General features: G+C 44.1%; 1 protein-coding gene across 2 annotated transcripts in view; it reads right to left on the reverse strand.

Annotated features, from left to right (window-relative positions):
• The window catches only part of stard13b (StAR related lipid transfer domain containing 13b), a gene marked incomplete at its 5' end in the record, with an annotated part of 57,457 nt that extends 35,233 nt beyond the window's left edge, over nt 1-22,224 (reverse strand). The window contains 4 exons of one of the 2 annotated variants that reach the window (XM_079731294.1): nt 11,048-11,078; nt 14,232-14,390; nt 16,115-16,240; nt 21,574-22,224. In XM_079731294.1, the coding sequence (XP_079587420.1) occupies nt 11,048-11,078; nt 14,232-14,390; nt 16,115-16,222 (298 nt within the window). Of the gene's footprint in view, nt 1-2,033; nt 2,171-11,047; nt 11,079-14,231; nt 14,391-16,114; nt 16,241-21,573 lie in introns of those variants that run through there. The other variant, XM_079731296.1, reaches the window with a different exon arrangement.
• Nucleotides 22,225-25,323: the final 3,099 nt, after the last annotated feature.

A 25,323-nucleotide genomic window follows, 5' to 3' on the forward strand; every position in this document is an offset into this window, starting at 1 on the left:
ACACACACACACTACAACTTGCAACACCTCCTAGACTGCCGTCGCAATGTACTGAGTAAAAGTAATACAACTTGTCAAAGCCTGAAGAAGTTTAACTACATTTTAGGCGCAAGCTTTGGGACTCTGATGGGGGGTTGTTTTTGTGAGAACCTGTTCTTCTTACACTTTCTAATGATGTTTTTTCAGTAAAAAATCAACACCAAACTGTTCCTGTGATTCCTGCAGCGTTCAAACACCTGGTGAAAGGAGGAATCCTGGTCAGGGCATTGTGTGTGTGTTGCCTCCCCTGAAGAAGTCTTGACAATGAAAGAATAAATATGACACCTGACAACATATGTAAACAAATAAATACCCACCAAATAAAAATAAGTTGGTATCCAGGGTGTGTCTCCAATGTGTGGGTGTGTGTTTGTGTGTCTCAAATGAATGTGTGTGTGTGTGTGTGTGTGTGTGTGTGTGTGTGCATGTTGTTGTCTGTGTTTCAGTGTACACAACCTAAGTCTGGCCAACACCCAACCAAGCCAAATCACAACCACTCCTAAGTGAGTGTGATTCATGCTAATGTTGTTAAGTGCTACTTTGACGTGCACATAGCTGCTGTTAGCCCAGGCATTAGGACTGGTACCTATCACACACACACACACACACACACACACACACACACACACACACACACACACTTCACTAACCCTAACACTCCCATCTATTTAAAACACACACACACCAAAATCCCACGCATACCATCAAGCCTGCAAGCACACTTGCACCCAGACATTTGCACAATCCTACCCAAAAGCATACACCTGCCTTCAACAGACACACACACACACACCCAGTGAACCACTAAATCCCTGCTCAGCACTCAGGGTGTCAGGTGTGTGTGTGAGCGGTTGATGTTGAGTCTACAGCCGCCTCACGCCGTCTCGCCCTGTCACCTGATCTGTCACCTGACCGGTCTCACTTCCTGTCTGGCTAGACAGAGAATGTGTGCGTTTGCACACATGTTTGTGTGTGTGTGTGTGTGTGTGTGTGTGTGTGTGTGTGTGTGTGTGAGTGCGTGTATGGGGAATCAGCCCTACTGTATTTTATGGAGTAGGATTGCCACTGTGAACAACAGCTAGACAAAACAAACTCCAAACGAAATGGCGAGGAGTTTGACCACAAGACGTAGCGTCATGTCGGCAGAACGGCTACAATGGAGACATGGTCATGCATGTTGCTTCATGCCTGTCCTCGTCTCACACACATATACACACTCACACATACACACTCACACCCCATGCATGCACAAACCACACTGACATCTACACTCATTCATGCATACATCCACACTCACAACCACAATCAATAATGCACACATCCACACATACAAAAGCTTTGTACGATAAGATATTTTCTACTCATTCAAAGAGTTTTGAATAGCAAGAAAGAATTATGTACTAGTAATAGTTGCACCAACAGGCAAAAGATTGCATCCACATTATATGATGATAGATTTGAGGAAGATATCAGAAAAAAAAATGTGTGTGTGTTTAAGTCTATTCCAAAATGTAATTTTCATTTTTATTATTTGGATTGTGCTAACCGAAACTAACGTTAGTACGTTTTCAGACTAAATCATAATACAGAAGCTGAATGTATTGCGTTGCCTTGTGGCCTTAAAGGAAAATAAAACACGTCGCATCAGCGCCCCCCAGTGGCCTTCCAGAGCCAATTGCGTTCAGACGCTAACATGCGGATCCTCACTGCTCAATTTAAAGATCGAGAGGCAACACCATCTTTAATCGAATAGGTAATACACATTTACAGGATAAAAAATACATATCAATGACGTAAACTAGGCAATGCATCGTGGTTAAATATATCACCCATTCTGTTTCTTAAAATCCACAGCAGATGTTTTTAAACGCATTACCAAACTATTAATGACACGCATATCTTCTCTGGTATTATTTTTCCGAGATGAATGAACATTTCAACCATAGGCTGAATCAGGCAGCAACAAGTCTGTATTCGGGTTATCTGTGACTGACCTGATAGTCTTCTCTCTCGGACATTCTTCCACAGTAAACTCCAGGCTTTGGTAGAGGAGTTGCGCAACTGCACGCTGAACGAGCGCCGGAGGTTCACTTTGTTCGGGTCCCGTTTAGACGTCATTGCAAAAAAAACAAAAAACTTGATTGATTCATAATAACGCTGCTCCGCGACCCGTTACGTTTCCGAAATGTTTTGCGCACTCCGATTCATGCAGATTACCGCGCTGGGTTGAGAGAGAAGATGTTGAATTAAAACTACACGTCCGGTAGTTCTTCCTCCATCCCCTCTTTGCTGCTCTTAATCACTTTAAGAAGGGATAGTTTGTGGGTTCAACTCGACTCCGCTCTGTAAGATCTTTGCGGTTCAGAGCGGATTCGTGAGTCTCCACAAGTATACATAAACTCCAAGCACACATCTCACCACCCCTTGACCACCACCCCTTTCCTCTGCCGCTGTCAACGTCCCCGTCTTGGGTGATCAAAATAAATAGTGGACCGGATCCAAGGGCCCGAACGTACAGGGCAGTGCCGCTCACCGCCACCAACCAATAGCTGATCCTAAAGCGCAGTGGGCGGTAGCTCGGATTTGCTGGTACGGCTCACTGTACGTTCGGACTCTTGGATGAAAAAAAAATATCTTCAAAAAGCCACAGTGCTTGCATATCTTTCCATGATCAAATTTAGAAAACGAATTGAGTTATTGAACAATTAAACACGTCACCATGCAAATGATTCAGCTGAAATGGAAACGACTATTTTGCACAATTAACTTTTGTTGTCAACTGGCACTACAACAAACCAAATACTTTGCACAATACTTTGGATAAGCATCAGTCAATTAAACTTTTCAAATATTTTGCTCACCCTCAATGTGGATTGCATAATTCAAGGTTAAATGAGTTGTAAATAGGTTATAGTAATTTTAAATAGTGTATATGGTGTGAGAACATGGTGTACAAAAGTGATGATCTGCAGTCAGATTGAATGATACAGACAGAAGGTGCTGTAAGCTCATAGGTAAGCCGGTCAGAGAGACCGTTGGAACTACTTTGGTGGTGAGTGGTAACACACGCATGCAGGAAGAGGACACATCCGTCATTTGGAGTTTTTTTTTTTTTTGTTGGTTTCGGAAACATGAGTAAAAATAGTCAACATTATGAATAGATGTTAGTAAATATTTTACATTCAAACTGTAAACATGTGTGGTATTGTGTGTGTGTGTGTGTGTGTGTGTGTGTGTGTGTGTGTGTGTGTGTGTGTGTGTGTGTGTGTGTGTGTGTGAGCAATTGCCCCTTAGCCACGGTGGGAAAAGCCCAGATGTGAGTGGGCTGAGTGCTGCAATCTGATTGGCTATTACTGTGAGTGAAGGTCTCTCTCCCTCTCTCTCCTAACCCTAACCCTATCCTCAGAGGCCAGGTCTGGTCTGCAACCAGCAGAGGCCGGGTCTGAGACCAGGTCTGGTGGGGGAACCAATAGAAACCAGGTCTGGTGTGGTCCTGGGATGAGATTCTTTACCATGTCTCACTTTAACCACATGACAAACGTACAGCAGAGAGAGAGAGAGAGAGAGAGAGAGAGAGAGAGAGAGAGAGAGAGAGAGAGAGAGAGAGAGAGAGAGAGAGAGATGTGTATGGTCGAAGAGACCTTGAGATATTGGTGTGAAAAATAGGGAATTGGTAGAAAATAAATAAATGGTAGAGAGATGTTCTTCAGGATGATAAAGAGATGGATGGAAGAGGAGAGTTGGAATAGGAGACAGGGAGAATAAGTGTTGAAAGTAGAGGAGAAAGGCTAGTGTGTATGAGTATCAGGTGGTGAGGTGGTGGACCACAGATATCCATGAGAAACCATCTGTACACCTGGCTTCCATTACAACAATACTACTGCAATCACACTACTAACAACTCCATATATCAGTCTCTTTCTCTCTCTCTCTCACATTCTCGCTTCCTCAATCTCCCTTACTTACTTACACTGGTGCTCAACATAACTCTTGCTGTCTCTTCCTTTCTCTCTTTCCCTCTCAGCACCTCCACCCCCTCTCTTTCACACAAAAATAAACTCATACAGGAAAACACACCTACGCACAGATTCACACACATGTAGTATGCAAGCATACAAAATGACACAAGCAGGTGATACATAAGATATAGTAACTTGTGTGACAAACCAAAGAAAGAAAATGGAAAAAGAGTAATCAAAAAATAAATCAAAAGATGTACTTTTACTTTGAAAGGACAGCGGTGAAATGTATTTCAATTGAAACGTAATTGGGAAGATCCTGACTTGGTCAATGGTTATGGAGTCACAGTGAGCCCTGTCTGAAGGACTTGGAACCAAACAGGAAGTGGAAGCTAAGGTCTCATTAGCTCTGAAACCACTGGAACACTAAGCGCTAAACACCAAGATACGCTACGCTGCTCAGAAACACTAGAGTCTCTCACTTCCAGGCTACAGGTGGAGCGTGTGTGCTTGTGTGTGTGTGATTGAAAGGCACATACACAATGCCCCCAACCCTTGACCAAACAGTGCAAACAGAAACACACACAAAGTTTGACACATCCAAAAATGCACACATTCATAAAAACAATGAGCGGTTAAATTTTGGGCCTTATTTTGGAAAAAAATGGTTTATTAACTGGTCGTCTGTAAAATGACACATAGTAAAACAAACCCTGAACAGAGAGAAGGACGTTTAACAGACTGAGGCCACAGTCCCTTGCCCAACTGTCACACATCAACACCACAGGACTAGATCTGGCCCTGGGCCATATCCCAAACAGTAAATAGAATGTAACCCATTCAACTTTATGATGATCTCAATAAGTTAAACAGCCCCCTTAAGACCTTATTAACCAAAAAAATCTACTTTCAACGTCAGATCGTGCAATAACTGTAGAGAAAACATTGAAATGGCAGTGCAAATGTTGACAGATTTCCAGAGGGAGAGCAGTGAAACCCAAATAGTTGCTCTTATGTTTTCACAACCTTGAAAAATGACCATATATATAGTCTCCCAACACTCCCCCCAGATGGACCTTTTTAAAACGATTTCTTTCCCTCCTTTTTTTCCTCTCAGTTGGCCTCGATCTCAGGGTAGCACAAATTGTTTTCCAGAACCACTGCATGTGGAAGATCCCCCCCTTCCCTCTTACAATGTATACTCAATGACGATGTTGTGTCCAAATTTAACACATGAGGTCATCAATGTGGAGCCGGCCGGCCTATCAGTGGAGGGGGAGTGGACCATTAGAGAACACTCAGATGGAAATGTGTTCTCTTGAAACCTTAAATTTCAAGATTTGAAATTTCTTTTTTAACGTTTTTCTTCATATTTCATAGCCAGTATCATGTTTTTTCCCCTTTAAATATAGGCTCAGTTGTCGAAAGGACATGAAAAAAAATAAAAACATTTCCATTCCGAATGTCATCTAAAAAAAGGAGTTCCAGAGTGATATTATTTTAGGCAAGACGATAGAAAGGGCTTCAATTAGCCAGTTGTTGTAACTTTTGGTATGACTGAACCGAACTGGTTGTCATGAGACTCCATGACAACCAGAGGTCAACAAAGGGAGGATGGGGGTGGCGGCTGATGATTAGTGGAACGATGAGTCACAGCTAGAAGACTTCCTGGGGATATATAGAACCAGCAACCTTCCTGTTGGCAGTCAAGCTGCTCTACCTCCTGAGCCACTGCCAACACCTTTTAGTCTAAGAGAAGAAGAAAGTGTTTTCTAAGGCCTTTTAGTTTTTACTTTGTGACCAAGTGCTCAAACGTATGGAATAGAAGACATTTTACCATTAACTTTTCCACACTTCCGTCCAAAGTCACACAATTCAGATAAACATCATGAATGAGCAGCTGGGGATTAGTGTATATTGCTCTAGGAACCCCTGAAGTAGACTGCAGGCAGGAGTTTGAACCCACAACGTTTCTAGAGTCAAACACCAGAGCCACATAAAAATGTGATGCCTATTAACCCTGATTACAAATGTCTTTATCTTGGAGTGTGAGGGGAAGTCCAGGCTTTGGATGGCACACTGCAGCTCTTCCAGTAAAACCCACAAGAACAACAGAACATTTAATATGCCTGCTCAGGGGCCAGGAACATTCGGGTGCTTCTTCTACGTGCTCTAGATCTCGCTATGGAGGGCTGCCAAATTCCCTGCTGCCCTGCTTGGGATAAACAGTGACCTAATATTAAAATACAAAGACTGCCCCGCTAATGTTAAAGAAACCTAAACTTCTCAGGAACATCAATGTTGCAAATCACCACTGCTCAACAACAAGTCGAGAACGGTAGATCAATTGTATATCGATCCCCTCGAATATTACGGTTGGATTCAGCGCGCCGCTGGAGGACAATATAAATCGAATCTCAAATCTAAATGACAAAGAGTAGGAGCACTTGAAATGGAGAAAAATTAAGAACCAGCTCTAAGGTTGGGGTGGAGAGAGGGGCCCCTGGTTAAGGCAGGGGCCCTGGTGGAGGGACCGGGACCCATGCTGACAGCTGAGGAGGGTCTACTGGCAGGGGGTGTGCAGAAGCCAGGGGAGGACAGAACACAGTAACAGTTCTGGACATTATGTATGTGCTTATATCAGCATCTATATAGACGCACTGATTTACACATAGTAGTTGCAGACCAGCCTTGCATACTCAGAGCTCACAGGGGAGTTATTCCACAGCCAGATGAATGCTCTCATTGACCAATCATCTGCTGTGGGAGTCACAGGAAAACACATGGAGGGCCGTTGCACAATATTTCCAAATCACCAGGGCCTTTTTTACATCTCTGTTTTGGTCTTGGGGCACTAACGTGTCGAATACATAACTCTGTTTTCAAGCCAAGCTTCATTATTTTCCAATAGTTTATCATGTTTTTTCCCCTTTACTCTGCTTGGTTATGAAACGCTGTTGTGGGACACAATGGTTCTTAATGTTCCTGAGGCGATACTTTTCATCCGTAAAAAAAAACCCACGGAGGAGATTGCAGAGCATGACCAGAGATGTTGGAATTTCAGTTTGAGGAGCAGGGGGGAGACAAAGGCACTTGGCTCAGCGAAATCTGCCTGAAATCAGCTTCAATAGGAGCCGTCAGGCTGTCTTAGAGGATCCTTCACCAGGTGAGACCCGGGCAGCTCACCCCAAACCCTCTCCCCAGAACATCTCCTCTCCCTCTATCTCTCTCTCGCTGTCAGGTCCATTCACCGGGTGTCAGACACAACTATTCAGCACAAAGACAGCTTCTCTCTTCTCTTGTTTTAGTGGCAGGAGATTTCAACTGGCAACTTAATCACGGGCGGGAGAACCGCTTTGGAGAGATGGACTACGGCCCCCTGTCTGTCCCTGTTCGGCCCCCCGGCCCTTGGCCCCTGGTTCGGCCCCAAGTCATGTTTTATTTATGTGTGTTAAGGGGAAGCATGGTTCAGCTTCTCAGCCAGATCACTGACAGCCAGTATATGGGCCTGGTCAATGGAACTGAACGGTGTGTGTGTGTGTGTGTGTGTGTGTGTGTGTGTGTGTGTGTGTGTGTGTGTGTGCGTGCGTATGTGTGTGTGTGTGGGGGGGGGGGGGGGTCTCGAGGTGACAGAGTACACGTGTCTCTGTGTGTGTGTATCAACATGCACATCAGTATGTGCTCGGCAAGAACAAGCTATCGTGGTCATGTGACCAGGTGCATCTGAGGACAGGCCAGCCAGCTAGTTAAACCAGTTTAGCACTAGCATGGCTGTAGCATGGAGCGCTAGCTGAACCAGATCATCACTAGCATGGTTGTAGCATGGGACGCTAGCTGAACCAGTTTAGCACTAGCATGGCTGTAGCATGGAGCGCTACCTGAACCAGGGCATCACTAGCAGGGCTGTAGCATGGACCGCTAGCTGAACTAGAGCATCACTAGCATGGCTGTAGCATAGAGCGCTAGCTGAACCAGAGCATCAATAGCATGGCTGTGGCATGGAGCGCTAGCTGAACCAGAGCATCACTAGCATGGCTGTAGCATCAGGCGCTAGCTGAACCAGAGCATCACTAGCATGGCTGTGGCATGGAGCGCTAGCTGAATCAGAGCATCACTAGCATGGCTATAGTATGGAGCGCTAGCTGAACCAGAGCATCTCTAGCATGGCTGTAGCATCAGGCGCTAGCTGAACCAGAGCATCACCATCATAGCTGTAGCATGGAGCGCTAGGGGGCTACATCGCAGCGGTGTCGCCATTCAGGACCCGGAGTCCAGGAATGTTCTCTGCTGTCCGGGCCAGCGCTGGATACTGCAGACCATCTGGTTCCCCCTTGGCGAGGTCGTAAAAAACGAACCTCTCCCACCGCCGACCCCCCGACCCCCTCCCCCCCTCACATCACCCAGCTGTGAAACTAGAACCGCCGGCAGGATTCCTCGAGTCCCCTGCCAGCCCCATACCCCCCACCCCACCCGGGATCTCGGCTTTATGACGACTGGATCGTTTCGATTCAAAACACATGAGGTCTAACTGATTATTACATCTCTGGTCACGACCATGCCCTGTGTACACCCACACTCTGCGGCTAATGAAGCACCGCACATTTAAGAAAACAAGATTTCCCATGCGCAACACACCAACTTTATATTTGAAAAGATTAATGAATTTGTACATAAAAATGTGTTGCAAAAGACACAATATTGTTCTGTTGACATCTTGTACAGCGGTGATGTCATCAATCATCAGGTGTGACCAATCGCAGAACATGTAGCTCACACGCGTTGCGGTGACCACACATTGCGCTACAACTCCACGGCGACTCCTGAGGCCTCCTGTGGCTGCCCTTCTATGTGCCGTTTCAACAGGTTTACAACATTGCCATGGGAAGTGCTTCAAACCAGGACATGAAAGACGACACGGGTCCGCCAGTGGGACTGGATGTAGATACTGGCACATGAATGCGCCCGACTTGCCATGTTACTTGCATAAAGGGTAAATGGTAAATGGGCTGCATTTATATATACAATATTGCCTGACATTCACCCATTCATGCATTCATTCAGTCAACCATGCAAGGAGACAGCCAGCTCTTCGGGAGCAGTTAGGGTTAGGGTTAGGTGCCTTGCTCAGGGACACCTCAACACATAAAGGTAACCAAGGTTAAATAGTTGTCCCTCCCCTTTCACTTTGTTGCAAGCCGTTGCCCCGCCGTGCGCTGTCCCATGATCCTTTGCGCCATGGGTCAGTCGTGTCCAATACAAAGTCAATAGGCCACGATGCATGTTGGAAAAACACATTAGCCTAGCCTCGCGTATTCGGGTTAGAGCACACTGTTTAGAGCCTCACCAGATCACTAATTGACACTTGTGCGGAACCGTTACACTGTCTTCACATGTGACATGTGTGAGCAACCTGAGCCTTCAATGGCTTCCGTCACCAAACGCTCACAGCTGCTGCACACACACACACACACACACACACACACACACACACACACACACACACACACACACACACACACAGACACAAACACACACACACACACAACTCAGTCAGACAGCAACAATGAGACGGCATGGCCTAATTTGAACTCCTCCCTTGCCACCATGGGAATACAGGCAGTTTAAAACACACACTGTCTACTTTGACACCTGTCGGCCCTTTGACATCTGGCCATTAGGCCTCACAACCACAACAAGGAAGTGGGATCGTCTAGTGCAGTGCTTCTTAAATGGGGGGGCGCGCCCCCGGTGAGGTGCCAGGGGGGGCGCGAGCGGCAGGGGGGACTCAGTGTCCTTCTTTTTCTTTTTCTTTTTTATTATTATTGTTATTATTATTATTATTATTATTATTATTATTATTATTATTTATTTATTTTATTTTTTATAAGTTACTTATTTTATTTTATTTGAATTTTGAATCAACATAATACCAAAGGTCAGAAGTTTTACCTGAATTTTGATCTTACAAAGTCATGACAGAAGGACTTTATTCATGCTTATAAAATGAACATCTAATTTTTTTTTTGAAAGGGAATAAGCTGACAAGTGACCATTGATTACTGTTTAAAAATATTTTGAATTCAATTCAAACCCCAGTGAATCATTTGCTCTTGTTTCTCTGTTTTGAGATTCACACACACTTAGTAGTCTTGTTTAAATGTTACAAATTGAGTTAATAAACTGAACTTGGAAATTGTTTTAAGTTGTTGCAGATGTTATCTCAGCTAATTGTATTAATCTATTTTGATAATAAGGTGATTGTATGCAGAATGCTGGTGCCAGCAACTCATACAGCGGTTTTGTACAGATAAATAAATAAATATTAGCAGGTTCTCAATAGTATTTAAATTCAAAAAGTTTCTGTCCCCTAGGGGGGAATGAAAGAAAATAATTGAGAACCAATGGTCTAGTGGGTAGGGGCTTCGACTCGCAGCCAAAACGATTTTGAATCAATCCCCAATGTCTACAGTCCAACTGCAGACACCCTAGAGCAAGGTGCCCCCCTTACCCATATGTACTCCTGAAGGACATGCATCTGAATTAACTGTCAGTCACTCTGGATTAATAGTAGGAAGCTGGAGTTCATGCTAGAGGCCATTCTCCCCCGAACACACTGTTTCAGTCGAAGCCCACAATCCTCACTCAGTAAAACAAACCTTCTTAACACAAAACCATGCATGGCAGCAGATGTTTTCGCTAGCTTTTAAGTCATATAAATGACAGAGCCTGTCGTAAATGAACAAAAAGGATTACGAAGGGATTGTTTTTGTTTCTACATTTTTTGTTCTTGTTTTTGTACTTGTACATAATGAAATGTATTTTCTCATACTTCTATGACTCAATGAAGAGCAAATAAAAAATAAGTGAACACTGTGCCCCAAAGCAACATATACCAGAGGGCCTGAAATGTATTATTGTACCATTAAATAAATATCCAAAAAACTAGAAGTTGTAATAATGTGGAGATAATCTGTCCCAAACTGATGTGGTGGACTTATGATTGTGACAACTGCCAAGTCATTAAAACAAATTGTAAAACCATCTCTTACCTGACCCAGCGCCGGTCGTCTTGCTAAACATCTACAAGAAAAAAGAAAAAGAAAAACACAAAATGAGCGAGCAGAACATCAAAGATAACCTATCTCAACGGTTTGAAGAAACAATATCAGGCCCTGCCCCAAACTGAAAGTGTAGCGGACGTTTTGAAAAGCATGACTCATTTGGTGATTTTAGGACGTCTGCCCTTGTTTAAGGATAAAGAAATCAACGTTGTGCTAACAAGAAACGCAGTTATCAGCACCTGGATCGGCTGTAAACGTTTTTCTTATCTCAGAGGGGATAAAGTGGACTGGTTTCACATCTAGGTAATTGAGGTCATTCCTTACTCCCCAAACCCACAACTTCTACTACTTTTTGGATATGCTGTTCGAGCTATGGTTCAGCCCTTCAGGAAAGAAGGGTGCATCATGGGTAAGCTGGTGAGCAAAGAGGAACCCCGATTTGCTTTGCATTACTATATTTAGTCCGAAGTTAAAGAAGAATTGTGTATAAATGTTCAGAAGTTTCTTGGACACAAGTGTGAGGAGGTTAGTAAGGAAGTTATTTCACAGATCAAAATGAAGAGTTCACCTTCATTTTAACTGAATCTGGCAGGGAATTTTACATCCAACTGTCAAATCGAGGCTCAGGGGAAAATTAATTACATCTTATGATGACTCCTCTGATGATGTAGTTAGACAGTAACTTAAACAAGATATTTTCTAACAAAGTCCGACCAAATCAATCCTTCAAATTAGGGTGAATACAACTCAGACAAGATTAACCAAACTATCAGAGTAGCAGATTGGCTACAGCGACAGAGTGAGCAATGGACTCCTCCACCTGCAGACATCAGCCAATGAGGTTTCAAGGGCGGCTTCATACTCAGCAATGGAGTAGTAACAAACTGGCCTTTCAATTAGAAAATAATGCCAGTTTTCCATCACGCTTGCTATATATATATAATATATTATATTGTACTCTATGTAATATATATCATACAGTCTACTCAAGAGCCTGAGTGTTTGTTCTTGGTGAAGTTATGAAGTGCAGCCAGTGATGTCACTAAAGTTCCCCTGCAGCTTATTAAGTGTGAGACTTGGCTTTGACTGGTCCAACTTCATCACGTTAAGGAGGTGGTTGTGAGGGACAAGGCGAACCAGTGCATCTCAAACTTTGCCTGGAGCCTCAAGGGTTACACTTCTTTATATAGCATTCAGTATTAAAACACCAACCCTCAGGTTGGTTCATACAGCCTTTCGGAAGTCAGACATAGTTCTTAGCACTAATTGCATGATCTAGCTCGGATTGGAAGTTGGGATCCTTGAAGATCTGTTCCAAGGAATAGGTGGTTTAAAACTGTGGGTCAGGAACACAACACCTAATATGTATAATAGGGGATTGCAGGAGATTGTTGGCTAAGAGGCAATTTACATTTGATGGTGCACATCTGATTTTAAGGACGGCTGCCTAATGATTCGTAGCCACGAGCAAACTAGTACCAGCTTTTTCACTAGGACATTGATATGACAGGCAGATGTTAGTTGGCTTAAAGTGATGTCCCGGGAAGCAGATGCACTTTAAGACATTTTTGGAAAGAAAAGTTGGGTCTCGCCCCAAACCCTGGAACCCTGGAAACAACTCTATTCAATGTGAAAGTAATGGGCATACAGGGAGGGCGCAGGTCATGGAAATGGAACAGTAAAAATGGGACACTTCGGATGGTGGTGTATCTAAATCGGTCCCATCCTCCAACTGGAGTCCGACCCAATTTCAAAAATAAATGTAGGAACATTTTTCCCAAATAAAATAAAACATGTCAGGACCCGAAAGACATTCATCCATCTATAATCTATTCATTCACACAATTATACATGAATTAATTTGTATTCTCTTCCCCTCTCTCATTCTCTTAATTGGTATAGGAAACGATGAATTATTGAACGTTGCTTAATCATGTGTCACTAAAAGAAATAAGAGGAAAGGAAAAGAGAAAACAGGCATGAATTTCAAGAAAAACAAAATAACCTCACAAAATAAAAACAACAAATACAAACAGATATAGACTAAACAGACCCAGATGTCTAGACAATTAACTTCCTCTCTGATGCAACGATGTCCATCGCTCTCCTCCCTCCCTCTTTCTCCTTTCTTCCTCCCTTCTTCTCTTCTGTTGTTCTCTTTCTCTCTGAAAGGAATTTTTGCCTCCCTCTCTTTGTTCCTCTCCCCCCTCCTTCCCTCCTGCTCTCCCTCTCGGAAGGGAAAAGGGAGGGAGGGCAGAGAGCATGTGTCAGATGGTGGACACATGTCTAAAGTCACACAACAAGGGGTGTGCAAGAGGGTTGTTTACCAGTAATAAGCTATTATTTTGCTGTGCTGCATGTTGTGTTTTATAGATGTGCAACTTCATGTTCTGCTGACCTTCTTGGCCATGACTCTCTTGTAAACAAGGTTATTAATCTCAAGAGACCAACCTAGTTAACTAGAGAGGAGAGAAGGTTGAGTGACAGCTTGACAGCATGTCTCTCCCTCTCTCTACTGCTCTCACTCTTTCTCTCTCTGGTTTCTGTCTGTTTGCAGACTCTTCACAGCAAGGGCAAAATGTTGCTATGAAGCTAGCTAGCTTCTGCTAAAAACTAAAAATAGGTTTAACGGTAATGACATATTTTGAGAAACGTTATTGTTGTAGCATGTGCAATCCTTTCTCTAGGTCCTCACCTACAGTAATGAATAAATATCAGGCCTTGGTTCCCTCACTTCCTATGACGTTCATTCAGGAACACCACAGGCAGTAATGAATGAAGTACGAGCTAGGTGAACTAGTATGCTAAACAGAGAGGAGTGAGGAGAGGGGAGGGGGGTTGTTACAGACACTTTTACTGCTACTTTATGTCAGGCAGGAAGTTCGCTTCAAGCGTACTTCCTGCCTGACCTTCCTCCCCCCTCATGGTAGTCACCCAATCAGGGAAATCCAGAGCCTTTTCCTTTTATTTCTGAAGGAAAAAAAGATGTGTGAACACACTGGGATGAACTACACACTCCATACCACCAAATAGGGAATCTAAACTACATGTCAAGTTATTTATGTAGGCAGCCTTGATGCTTTCAATATGTTCTCTCTCTCTCTCTCTCTCTCTCTCTCTCTCTCTCTGTATTCTTCCTAGCCACAGGGGGTACAATCAGAAGTGTTCTTACCGTGGTCCTTCTGGACTTGGTTCTGGTGGGTGCGGCCGGTGTGTGGCGGCAGTGGGGGTGTCTGTCTGGGCTCAGGCACTCTTCTGGGTCAGCCCCATCGAGGACCGTCTTGGTTGAGGCCCGTCGGACACCAGCGCCCGATCCAGCAGTATTGACAACCTACAAAAAGGAAGATGAGGATATAATACCCTCGCTCTCTCTCTCTGGTTCTATCTGATGGTACACTAACGGTCCGGCCTATGTTCCGAGTCCAACCACTACAGGATCGGAACAATGCGGACTCCACGAAAAAAATGAAACATAAGAGGTCAAGGGTCAACCACCCCACCCCCCTACCCCCCTCAGAGACAAAAGAAAAGACGGTGACCCTCTTCAACCTCGCCGCTCTGCAGATGTCCCGCTACACCCGGGAGTGATGGACACATGACCACGCAGACGCAGACGCCCCGGAGGGCCAGCACAACGCCCCCCGCCTGGCGGCGCCGGGTCAATATATAACGCCTCTCTCATGTACAACAGGCCCCTTCTGTGTGCCCAACACACTCAGGCCCCAAAGAGCTCTCTTGTTCCAGCGTGGACGCGAGGTCTGAGTGCTGATATTTCTGCGGACCTCAAAGTACAATGGCGGTCTGTTTACCGCCACGCCATTCCGCTGCGCTGCACGCCGTTTTACGGCGCTACGGCGGCGATGGCGGGTCTTACGTCACGCCGCAGGACTCCAGACGGACAGGGGGTAGCGGAAACACGGGGACAAAGAGCGGCTGTGTGACTGGAAGGTATGCCAAGTATCTGAGGCCTTAAGTCAGAGAGCCCCCCCGTGTGTTTAATGACTCCTACTCTCTCTTCACACATACTGCACATGCTGAAACCCTTCAAACAAACTGGTCAATGTATGAAATGCCATACTTCACATATAAATACTTCATGCCATAGTGAATGTGCAATTGACATCTTTTTGTATCTCAATACAATATGCCATATCTAGAATTTGATATATTTTGTTTATTAGGTATATAATTTTATTGCCATTTTAATTTTTTATTAATTATCATGAGCAGAGCAGCTGTGACTGTAACGATTTCCAATGTACTTGATTGATCCCAAAGGATCAATAAAGTATATTTAAGATATTAGTAAACATTCTTAAAAAGATAATAACAATGTGCTTTATTAATCTTAGAAAATGAATAACATTCTAGCAAACATTCTAACCATCATTCATTCTTGTTTTTCTGTCATCCGCTGCTGTTTCCGTAAAGATGATTTAATAATACTTACATTTTTATTTAACTTATTTTTTTAAACTTTATAATGAAATAAGATCCAGGAAATAAACACTTAGGTCCCCTTAATATATTGTGAGTTTTGGAGACAAACAAAATAATGTTAAGTGGATAGGCCCTCAATGTCAACATGAAAGTTATCTGACCTATTACCTCGACTTTTTCTTGATTTCAACTGAAATTATTGTGTCATAAATTTTTTGCAAAAAAAACCCTATTGGAATCTAAAGGATGTATCTACATCCCTCCCACTCACATGTCAGAACCCAGTTCCTGTTTTAGGTAAGGTAAGGTAAGTTAGTTGTATTTGCAAACAAGGACTGCATTTACCATGTTATCTTTGTCAAGTATTATATAAGGTTTAAAATTACAATATTAAAATAAAATAAAATATTCGTATTTATATATAATAATTGATTGAAAAACTAGAAAGAATATCACTGATGTATTTTATTATATATAGGCCTACATATGTTTCTATGTTGGGGATATAAACATATTCAGGATCACTGAAGTATTGAATATGAATATCATTCAATGTAAATAGCCTAGATGCGAATGAGGCCTGGTCGTTAATGTTGATTATGTAAATGAGCTTACCTGTCTTCTGCGGGCAGGCGCTGGTGTGTGTGAGGGGGAGGAGCCAGCACTCAGGGCCTCCTCGATGTCCAGGTTGAGCTGGTCAAGTTTTTTCATCAGCTGGGACATGGACTCACACCACGGAGACTACAAAAGAGAGGGTGAGAGAGAGAAGGTGAGAGAGAGAGAGAGACTCTGATAGTATTTTCTTCATTCCGAATGTAAATTACGATTTAATCACAACGAAAGAAATCTGTACAATAAAACCAAAACAGAGATACGTGTACAGAGAGAGCAAAGACAGGGAGGTAAAGGGCTTGAACAGGAGGCATGAATGAGATGGACAGAGACATAACATTTCATCACACATTTAAGATGTTTAATATTCATGTTCTGGATCATCTTGCTTCATTGCTAAAGGTTTGAGTTGAATTCAAGTCTACAGTGAAAGATTCACAACAACAAGGTTTAGTGAATCCCAGAGTGCACGTGGTAACTAGATATCTGCAGGAGTGGGGGGGGGGGGCATTCAAAGTATGCAGACATGTGAAGTATGGAGTCCAGCATGGAGCCCCCTGCTCTCAGTCCACACACACACACACACACACAACACACACAAACACACAACACACACACACACAACACACACACACAAATCATGAGACCGCATCTCCATCACCAGGTCATAAATTCACCCTGTTTGTTTTCAGAAGACGAATGGTGTGTGTGTGTGCGTGTGTGTGTGTGTGTGTGTGTGTGTGTGTGTGTGTGTGTGTGTGTGTGTGTGTGTGTGTGTGTGTGTGTGTGTGTGTGTGTGTGTGTGTGCATGCATACACACAGGTCCTCCACCTTCATGATAAGCTCCAGTGTCCCTACCTCACCTAACAGATGATGTTCACGGCCATGACATCTGCAGACATCTGGAAACACTAGCAAGGAGACTAGGATTGCAGCACACGGTTACGATCCACCGGAGTCCTGACTCAATCGTTTAAAGACTTCAAGGTGCTGTAGGTAAGATTTAAGAGATATCACTCGAGTGAAATCTGTTAGAAATACCATCCACCATGGTTTCCGCTATGGTATTTCACAAACAGCCATCAGCTGCTCTGTGAGAATATCTGTTCTGGCTGACTGCATCTGCCTCTGTAGGAATATTGAGAATACACTTTTATCTAAAGAATCTTACTGTAGTTAAGGTTTAAGAGTGTGTGTGTGTATGTGTGTGTATGCGTGTGTGTGTGTGTTTGTGTATGTGTGTGTGTGTGTGTGTGTGTGTGTGTGTGTGTTTGTGTGTGAGAGAATGTGCATGTACATATCTTTTTATCTGAAGAGGCTTTCTGGCACAACATGCCAGACAGACAGACACTGACAACAACTTATTCATTGATCTCCTGAAAGTCTCTTCTCTACACATTCTCGGTTTTCTGTTTACTCTGAAAGACCATTTTAGTGTCGTGATCACAAGGCGGTTACGTGTCTTAAAAAAGCCTCTCTGTCCGGTTACAATCACTCCATTGAAGGGTGACATCATCTCCGTACACACACACACACACACACACACACACACTCACGCACACACACACACACACGAACACACACACACACACACACACACACACAGACACAGCGTTCGATCCCGGTTGTCCACAGGCTGACAATGCATCACTACGTAACTTAGTAATTAGGGGACTGTAAAAGGAAGGGTTACCGTACACTCAAGCTGCTGTGCTAGTAGCATTAGTTAAATACATGTAAATAAATAAACAGATAAATTAGTTACATAGATATAAATGTGTGAATGCCGGAAGCTGCTCAAAGACGAATTCCTTCCTAGCTCACTCCTATCTATCTCCTATCGATAATGTTAACTCACTCCTATTGTTTAAATAAAGACATAGTCAATAAAGTGCTCACTTATCAAGTGTTACTGTATTACTATGGGCATCTGGTTATCAATAAACTAGCAACAATGAGTTTGACAACCAAGCTCCACTCAAGCATCAGAACTTATCAATTCTTGAATGAAACAATCCAGAAACAGGGAACAATTCAACTATTGTGTTCATCCCTATATTTCCTCATTTTTCTTGTGATAAACTCCACACAAAGAATCTAAAAAAACTTTAAAAACCATGACTGCGCAATGCTCAACAGCTGTGTTCTCTGGTCTATTTCTGGACGATGGGAAAGGACACTTCAGCCTGTCTGCTGACCACACAGGCTCCCCCTGGGGTCGGCGTGGGGTCATGAAGTGAGTGGGGCCTGTCTGACCTTGCACCATTGAAAAGTGGATTGTTCCAATCCCAAGAGGTATGGCCTGAATCTGACCAATGCCCACCGTGTTGGACTCTCACTGCGTCTGCTGTACCAAACAGGCAGGGGGACCAGGAGAGGCGTTCGATTTCTGACTTGATTTGTATTTAATTTAAAAAATGTTGTTCTATTTTGGGGTTACATACATAACCTATTTTTGTAACCCCCTGAAGGTGTTGAAAACACACTTTCTTTTTAAAACTATGGTCCTCCTCTGATACAGTTTGTCTTGGAAGTTGTCTTAATTGTGTTACGTAAAGAGCGGTCCGACTTTGTGCACTTTAAATAAATAAACCTTTAACTTGTTTCCAAAGTGGGCCTCCACATTAAAACAATTATATTACTAACAGATCAAATCATATGCACATCACACACTTTCACAACAACCAAACTAAACAAAACAACATCTACAGTTGTTGTTTTATACAACGACAGTGACTAGTAACAGCACTGAACATTACACATATTTAACAGCCTCACTGAACAGAATAGGTGATCTCTCCCTGCTGTCATATACAGCTCTCATCTCTATTTCTCATTTGCTGTCTGATAACAATACTGCAGCAGATAAATGTTTTTGGAATTAAATGAATACTGCTACTAGTACTACTCAAACTACTATGCTGCTACTTGTCTGAACATGCTTAGTGTCAGCTGCAAGAGTGAGCTGAGTTAAACAAGCCAGCAAACGGCTTCAGGAGAAGATTTGTGGATAATTTCAGATCCTATCGGCTCAGCTGTCATTTCTAATATCTGATCCATTGGTTTTGGCAAGCAATCAGAATAATTCAGTGTGTGTGTGTGTGTGTGTGTGTGTGTGTGTGTGTGTGTGTGTGTGTGTGTGTGTGTGTGTGTGTGTGTGCATGTGTGTGTGTGTGTGTGTTTGGCATGTGTGTGCATGCATCTGCGAGCATGCGTGTGTATACAACACTCTATTAAACAAATGTTATTCATCAATCCAGTTAAACAATGTTAACCAGCTCTTCAGTCCAACTTAATTTAATCAGCGTGTGGAGGCCCGACTTTGACAAAGTAAAGAGGCGGTGGTGGAGGATTTGCATGTTTTATCTCTGATTAACCCCAGAGTCAGCGACACACCCCCCCACCTCCACACACCCTCCACCCCCTGGCACATGCTCAAGTTAAATCTGGAAGGCATTCCCCAGACAGATCCTCCAGCAGCACCACAAGGTGCAGGAGGAATGCAGCTCTCCTCTGCCCAGAAAGGAGCCACATTCCTGGACACCGTGGAGAGACAGGGCCCTTGATTCAGTGTTCCTCTCTTCTCTGCCCTCCTGACGGCCCCAACAATAGCAACAAGGGCCCTCACTCCATGGCAACCCGGCTGGCATGAGTCAATCACGGGGGGATAAATGCGGGACTGTTATCTTCGGGAGACAACGAGTATGTAAGCCCGCTATAACTTTATATCGGCAGCACATTGTGGGGCGTCTCCGCGTCTTTCACATGGTAATGTGTGAGTGAAGAGGAGGACTCTGGGCGTCGGGCCCACTGGTACCAGGGCACCCACTACCCACCACCCACCACCCACCGCCACAACATCTCCATGGAGGAGTCACAGTGAGGCGGCTGGTCATGCGAAAGGGCACCCGGGTACCTGGCTCCTCTCCCGCATACATTACCCGGGTCTACAGACCCCCTCCTCTGGTGCACGTGGTCGGTACCCTACTCCACGTGTAGGGCCCAACTTTTGGGCCTGATGGAAGGCTGACGCGCCCACCGGTCGGAGGAGGGTTGGGGAACGTAGTTGATAAGACAGAACATTCCGCTCATAACTGACAAAGATTAGGCGCACCATATGCTGAGAGGTATTTGTGCTCAGCTGGCGCCCCCGTATGGCTGTTTGAGAGGAATGCAACCACAGAGTAGTTGGAAAAAAAGAAGTCTTGTGTCACCACTCAAATGGATTCATGTGTTGCGTGTGTGAATAAAAGAGAACAGAAAAATGGAACCGATAATAATGTTTAGTTTCTATCATTTCATCTTCATCTTTCTTCTTAATCAATTTTTTACAATAATTCTACGAACTCACACACCCACTCTCTTCGCTTCGACCAGAAGACCACTGATTGATAACATATCTCTCATTGTGCTGTATCGATCCATCTTTCTCCATTCCTATTCATAACAGCTCCCCCATACCTGTCCCATAACTTCCTCCTCCTCCCATACAGTCCAGTCCCACAAAGAGTTGCGCAAGACCTGTTTTCTATCAATAAATCTCTTCTCTATCCCCCCTCCCTCTCTCTCCCCCCTGCCGTTATCTACTGTCTGTTGAGTAATGCATGACAGCTATGTGATATAAGACACCTTCCTCTATATCTTAACCCACAACATGCCTGCCCCCCCCCCCCCCCCCCCCCCCATACATCACAGTGCTGAAAGGGGGGAGGTGGTGGTGGAGGAGGTAGGGGTGTTGGTTCACCCAGAGAGAGAGAGAGAGAGAGAGAGAGAGAGAGAGAGAGAGAGAGAGTATGTAGCTGATAGAAGCAGGGTCCGGGCAGGGTCAGGATAAAGGGTCAGCAGAGGAAGACTACGGGCCTCTGAATGGGTCTGGGCTTGTTACGAAGAGGAAGAGAGCTGTTGAGAGTTCCGTGGAAGGGTTGAGGTCTGTTGTAACAGTCCCTGCTGTGAACTCCTGTCTAAACACAGCTTTACGTGAGGAAGCAGCCCAGCGATGGACAGCTCTGTTTGCATTCCTCCTCCTGGATGTGTCTTCCCCCGGCAAGGCTTTTGCAGAAATATGCAACGTTACCTCCGACACACTTAGAGCGAGGTATGCAGAGCCTCAGATCTTCGTCACGTCTTCTGTGAGAAGCCTTGTGTTTACCACCTCAGTCTTAACCAGAGCGAATGTAAATACGTACATGATATTTCTTCTAAAGAAACTTTTTAGGAGCTGCTACCCCAAAAAGCGTTAAAGGCTTATAACAAAAGTAAAAGTCAATGTTCTTGAGAACAACATGCTGTCACGTGGGATCCTGACCCCCAGGGTTGAGAAGCATTGACTCAAACTTTGTAAGCATGGGCCTTATTTACCTAGCAGCCATCTTGGTTCTAATTGCTAGTTCTTCATTCAGTTCCCCAACCCAGTTCATTATTGGTGTGAAGATTATGGGAATGGTTATATGCAGGACACCTACCCCGTTACAATTGGTCTTCCGTTCCACTGCACGCCGTCCGGCTCCACTGGGCACTTCCTTGGACTGCTTCCCCCAGCGCCTCTCTCTGCCCGCCCCTCTACACCTGGGACTAGCCCCATGGTCAAGGAAGACATCCTCATCAACATGATCTTCATCATCATCACCATCCTCTTCCTCATCATCGTCATTGTTCTCCTCCTCCTGCGAAGATCCACCTCCATCAGAGCTGAAGTAGAAGAAAACGGGCTTGCAGGATTTACAGGTGTAATCCGCATGGTTGTAATCCGAATTGGTGTAGTCTGGACTGCTGTAATCCGAGAAGGTTATGGAGCTAGGTTTGAGTTTCACAATGCGTGGCAGATCTATAAACCTTGGACCCTTGTCCGAGTGGTTCTGTGTGGTCGCAGTTAGGGGCGTGGCCTTGGGAGGAAGTGGTACCGACACTTGAGTGTCTTTTTGTGTCAGGTCCCCGAAGACATCGCTCTTCAGCAATGGTCCGAACTGGCCCTGGTTCCCTCCTTCGACTGTAGTGGTTGATTTTGGCAATCCCTTTTTCACGTCCTCAGGGCCTTCTGGAACCAGACCTAGCTTTGGAAGCTCCTCATCTGATCCAAACAATGTAGATAAAAGACCCAGGTCATCAGAGAGAACCACAAGGAGCGGTGCTGCGTTCGGCTGGAGTTTAGAAGAATCGCCCTCGTTGATGACCATCTTCCAGTCGACTTCCACAAGGGCCGGTTCAATTAACTTCAAATTGCTGACATCGCTGACTTCACTTCCTTGCAGCTGTGGCATCAGGATGTTGTGTGCTGGCTCCAGTGCCCTGGCGGCTGGACCATTCTGATCACACTCCGCTGGGATCTCGGAGGATGCCGGGTCCCAGGCCATGGGGCGATCTTGACATAACACTTGTTTTGAAAAGATGGTGCCGGGCGGTCCAGCCATTCCTGGAGAGAGAGGCAGTCCCCTTCCCTCTGGAGTCAGCTCCGTCTCCATGCGGTCCCTCGCTCACAGTCCGTCATAACTGAAGACGTGAACGTATCTTGTTTGGTGGCGCTTGGTGTGAAGGTCTGCCATTCTTCTGCTCCCAGGTCAGGCAGCATTAACCTGATATATAGCGTTGTTCACCTGAAATAAACACAGAGGAACATCAGAGATTGTATTTTTTCACATATTAAACCCAGACAAGATTGAGGACGACAATTAAAGGAAAAACTACTATTCACGTCAGACCTCTGAATAAGTTGACAATGTTACACGACACTACCACGACATTGCCTCGACATTATCTCTGAACTATTATAGCAGTATATCTACATTAATCACATGAATGGATTACAAAATGTTCTCTTGATTACTAAAACATTAGCTCATTGTAGAAATAACAACGCAGTGATTCTGTAGAGAAAATTATATAAAATGAGGTTGATTCTACACCATACACATTTTCTCACACAATCACTGCATTATTGTCTTTCTATCATGGCGACAGTACTCCTACATTAACACTGCAGTGAAGAAATCAGCCCCCCTGGGCCGTGACCGGCCGCCACCACGTGCAGGGATCCTTTCCCCAGAATCCCCACGTGACAAGAACATCTGGCCCAGGCCACTCACGCCCGGACCTGCCCGTACACGTTGCCATGGTGACATCTGACTCCAATCCTACTACTACACCATTTATCAGCAGAAGAAGAAAAAGGGACCGCACCGCTAACGACAGCTCTTAGCATCCGGCTCACCCCGTCATTACCCCCGCCCGGAATACACACCTGGGGCCGTCCCCGTCCCATTCCACACGGGGGAACATTGGAGACCAGGTTGTCGTGGTTACAAGAGGGTTAGTGCTTGTATCCGAACCAAATACTTTAGGTTTTTCCGTTACCTTTTCAAACTAGCAAGAAGTACGGTTAGCAGACCGACTCAAGACGTTGAGGAGGGCCAAAATTTAACTACTATCAAACAGATTTTAACATTTGGTAATGGTCAATTTTTGCAAGATAATTTATTTTTGCATTTGTATATAGGTTAACTTTAGACCCTCTGTACAAGGCTAGGGTTCGGGTCGGTGTCGAGCAGTGATGACCAGAGAAGAGGGCTGAGGGGCAAACGCTTTACATGGAGACCTCAAAACACCCACACGTCTTATCTACCATAGCTCCCTGAGAACGCTGCATCTGGTTCTCATGCTGACCTTGAGCCACACATACACACACGCATACACACACACAGACGCACACACTTTTCACACACTATACATACTATGTATACTATATATATATATATATATATATATATAGATATCTCTATATATGTAGAGGACAACATTGTAGTGCATGCAAAAAAACAGGATGATGGCAAGAATTATGACCTATTTAAATATCAAGGTATTCCGTGAGCTGAAATATATCTGAAAAATATAATTTCTCATACATTGTACAGTGTATTGTGCTCATTCAATGCTCATTCAAACATGTTTTCTGTAACATCCTCACTTAAGGTATTTGCAAACAGTAAATAACTAAAAGTTTCAGTATAGCAGTCTCTGTCCTTTGGTACTGGACAAGGTAGTTCTAGTGAAGACAGAACAATCAGTTCTTACCTGCTGAGAGGTTCTTTAAGTCTTCTGAGTTTACCAAACATGAGCCAAGGCTCAAAACACCACAGAAGAGAGGAGAGATATAGAGAGCGATATAGCAACAGTCAGGGAGAGATAGAGAGGGAGTTATAGGGAGAGAGAGACGGACAGAGAGAAAGAATTTCAGTTAAACAGAGAAAGAGTCAGACAAGAAGAGATTCAGAGACAGAGAGGGAGGCAGGAAGACTGACAGAAAGTAATAGAAAGAAAGTGAAAGAAAGAGAAGCAAGCAGAGAGTCAGAGATATAAAGAAACGAGCAGAGAGACAAGAAGAGGCACAGAGAATAAAGTTAGGTCCAGGGAGATTCTGGACTCTGGTCTCTCAGTTGTTCTGATATCCCATTGCAAGGCGATGTAGGGTTCGACCCTCCAGCGGATCCCTGAATGCTTCTGAAGTCCTCAGATATTCCTACGTCTCTAGCCGGGAGAATGTGGAGGAGTGGGGAGATGAAAGGGGGAGGAGAACGGAGGGAAGGGAAGAGAGAGAGGGAGGGAGGAAGGGAGGGAGAAAGGGTTGGATTGAGTAGCAAGAGTTGTTTTTGTGAAGAAACAAGAAACACAAATAGGTGGTGGTAGTGACAGATTGTTTTACCATCTGTCAGTTTGTTTTTCTAACTATATTTGTCTGTCTAACTATTACACTTCCTGTCTGTTGTTGCAGTTGCAAAACTATGGTTTGGTTTTTTTAACTATGGGCACACTTAACAGCATTTTTCTTTTTCTAGACAAAAATAAGGAGAGAGAAACGGCAACACATGCAATATCACCATGTCAATGATTCAACGTGCGCAGCCACAGCCAAGCCACCAAATCGTCATGAATAAGAGTACATTCCTCCAACACAATCGCCCCACCATCTCGACAATGTTCACACCCAATTGACCTAAACAAAATGGGGGCATTAATCAATAAATATTTATTTAAAAAGCATCAGAGGTTGTTCAAACCAAATAATGGATGTTCAATTATGCCATGACTTAAATGTGTTTATTGATAAAAAAAATGAAAAGCTGCTTTCTTTTTTCTCATTTGTGTATCTTAAAGTGAAGTTATTTGGAAGTTGGGCCTGTTGCTCTGTGAGAATAAAACTAAAAAGAGGCATGATAATTCTT

The sequence above is a fragment of the Pollachius pollachius genome (genome assembly GCF_949987615.1).
Source record: "Pollachius pollachius genome assembly, chromosome: 3".
In the NCBI taxonomy this organism is placed as follows: Eukaryota; Metazoa; Chordata; class Actinopteri; order Gadiformes; family Gadidae; genus Pollachius; species Pollachius pollachius.